We start from the raw sequence: 1,719 nt of genomic DNA on the forward strand, positions 1-1,719 counted from the left end.
CTTCTGGTGATGTCAGGGGGTGTGGCATATGCAAATGAGTTACGCTAATGAGCTATGCTAATGGGCTCCTGCACCTCTTTTTCTACTAAATGACCCCTGGATAGAAGTGGGAATGGAAGTCCCTAGCTGACAAAGAGAGCTTTGACTCGTGGAAGCTCATACCCCCCGAATCCTGTTGGTCTCTAAGGGGCCACTGAGCTCGAGTCGAGAGACTCTGGTGGAGCTGAAGTGTGCCTGAGCAAAGACCCCACCCTGATGCACAGACCTCTTGCCATGCAAACACGTGGTCACGTCCCTCCCCATGCAAGGGACCCGCGGAACCCCACGCCGCACGCACCCCATTTCACACACACACAAACACGCACTGCACGCCCACAAGGCCCACGCACCCTCCTGGGTCCGGGCGATGGTGCTGCCAAAGGAGCCGAGGCTCTCGCGGCCGAGGAAGTCGCCGAAGACGTTGTGGAAGGGGTCCCCGCCCACTTGCGTGGACTCCTCCACCCGTACCTCGCGCTTGGTCTCGCCGCCGCGCGTCTTGCTGATCTCCGTCCGCTCGGTGCGCGTGTAGGTGTGGCTGCTGCGCGTGAAGGTGCGCGTCAGCCGCTCTTGAGCCGACACCATCTGGAACCAGTTCCCTGCGCCGGGGGGGGAGGGGTAGCGAGGAAGAAGAGGCAGGAGCGAGAGGGGAGGAGATGCAGGTTAGAGATGGGGGGGGAGAGAAAGCTGGGGGCGGGAGAGCGTCCCGTTGAGGGTCAACCAGTTCTGGGGCTGGAAACCGCTCTCTACGGGGAAGAATGCAGACCTCGGCTACAAGGTCACAGGATGTGACCAGCACTGCAGAACTGGGAGGCTTTGTAGAATCCTGAGAATGTTAAAATCAAGTTTCTAGTCCTCGTTGTTACAGCTAGCACCGTAACCTGAAAAGCCAGACAGGATCCAGGCAGGCCCCTTCCAGGACATAGACCTGTGCTCTCCCGATGTCCCCCTAAGCTCCTTCATCCTTTTGGCGATCCCCCTGCCAGTCCCAAATCATAACTTTCGAACTGAGTGAACCCTTCGCTTTCTGCTGAAGGCGATTCCCACTAGCTCTGCCCGAACCCTGCAGCCAAATAAAGCAGAGCGACCGAGCAAATTCGTGGAAATCCGCTCAAATTCTGCTCACAACACTGGGAATTCCTTTTTAGCGTGCCTCCAACGCACACCCCCTGTTTCTCCGGTGCTTCGAGGGCTGTAACCCGTCAGCAGAAAGGAAGTGAACCTGCTTATCACCAGTGGGGAGTACCGGGGGGGGGGGGGGATTTTGGTCTTTCGGTCCCTGTTAGCAACACGGGAGAGATAAGGAGCCCTTTTGAGCCCTGATTTGGAAAACTGCGTACAGTTCTGGTCACCGTATCTCCAAAAGGACATGGCAGAGCTGGGAAAAGTACAGCGGAGGGCGACCGAGATAGTTAGAGGACTGGAGAACCTTCCCTATAGAGGGAAAGGCAGAAGTGTCTGGGACTTTTCATTTTGGAAAAGTGACAACTAAGGGGGGGGACGGGACGCGAGAGAACTTAAAATTATGCCTCCCCACTAGCTGCTCTTTTTACCATGGCCAATAAGAGTGGCCAGATGCTGGCAGCTTGGACCAATGCAATAATTGTTCCCATCTACAAACAGGATTGTCCTCTTAATCCCTCTCATTTTAGACCAATTAAGTCTTTTATCTGTCATTGTGGT

General features: G+C 55.6%; 1 protein-coding gene across 1 annotated transcript in view; it reads right to left on the reverse strand.

Annotated features, from left to right (window-relative positions):
* FLNC (filamin C) overlaps positions 1 to 1,719 on the reverse strand; it is a 96,550-nt gene that overhangs the window by 16,206 nt on the left and 78,625 nt on the right. The window contains exon 37 of the mRNA XM_015419014.1: positions 390 to 635. Coding sequence (XP_015274500.1) covers positions 390 to 635 — 246 coding nt within the window. The remainder of the gene's footprint in view (positions 1 to 389; positions 636 to 1,719) is intronic.

Source organism: Gekko japonicus, unplaced genomic scaffold (genome assembly GCF_001447785.1).
Source record: "Gekko japonicus isolate JY-2015 unplaced genomic scaffold, Gekko_japonicus_V1.1 scaffold3687, whole genome shotgun sequence".
NCBI classification, from domain to species: Eukaryota; Metazoa; Chordata; class Lepidosauria; order Squamata; family Gekkonidae; genus Gekko; species Gekko japonicus.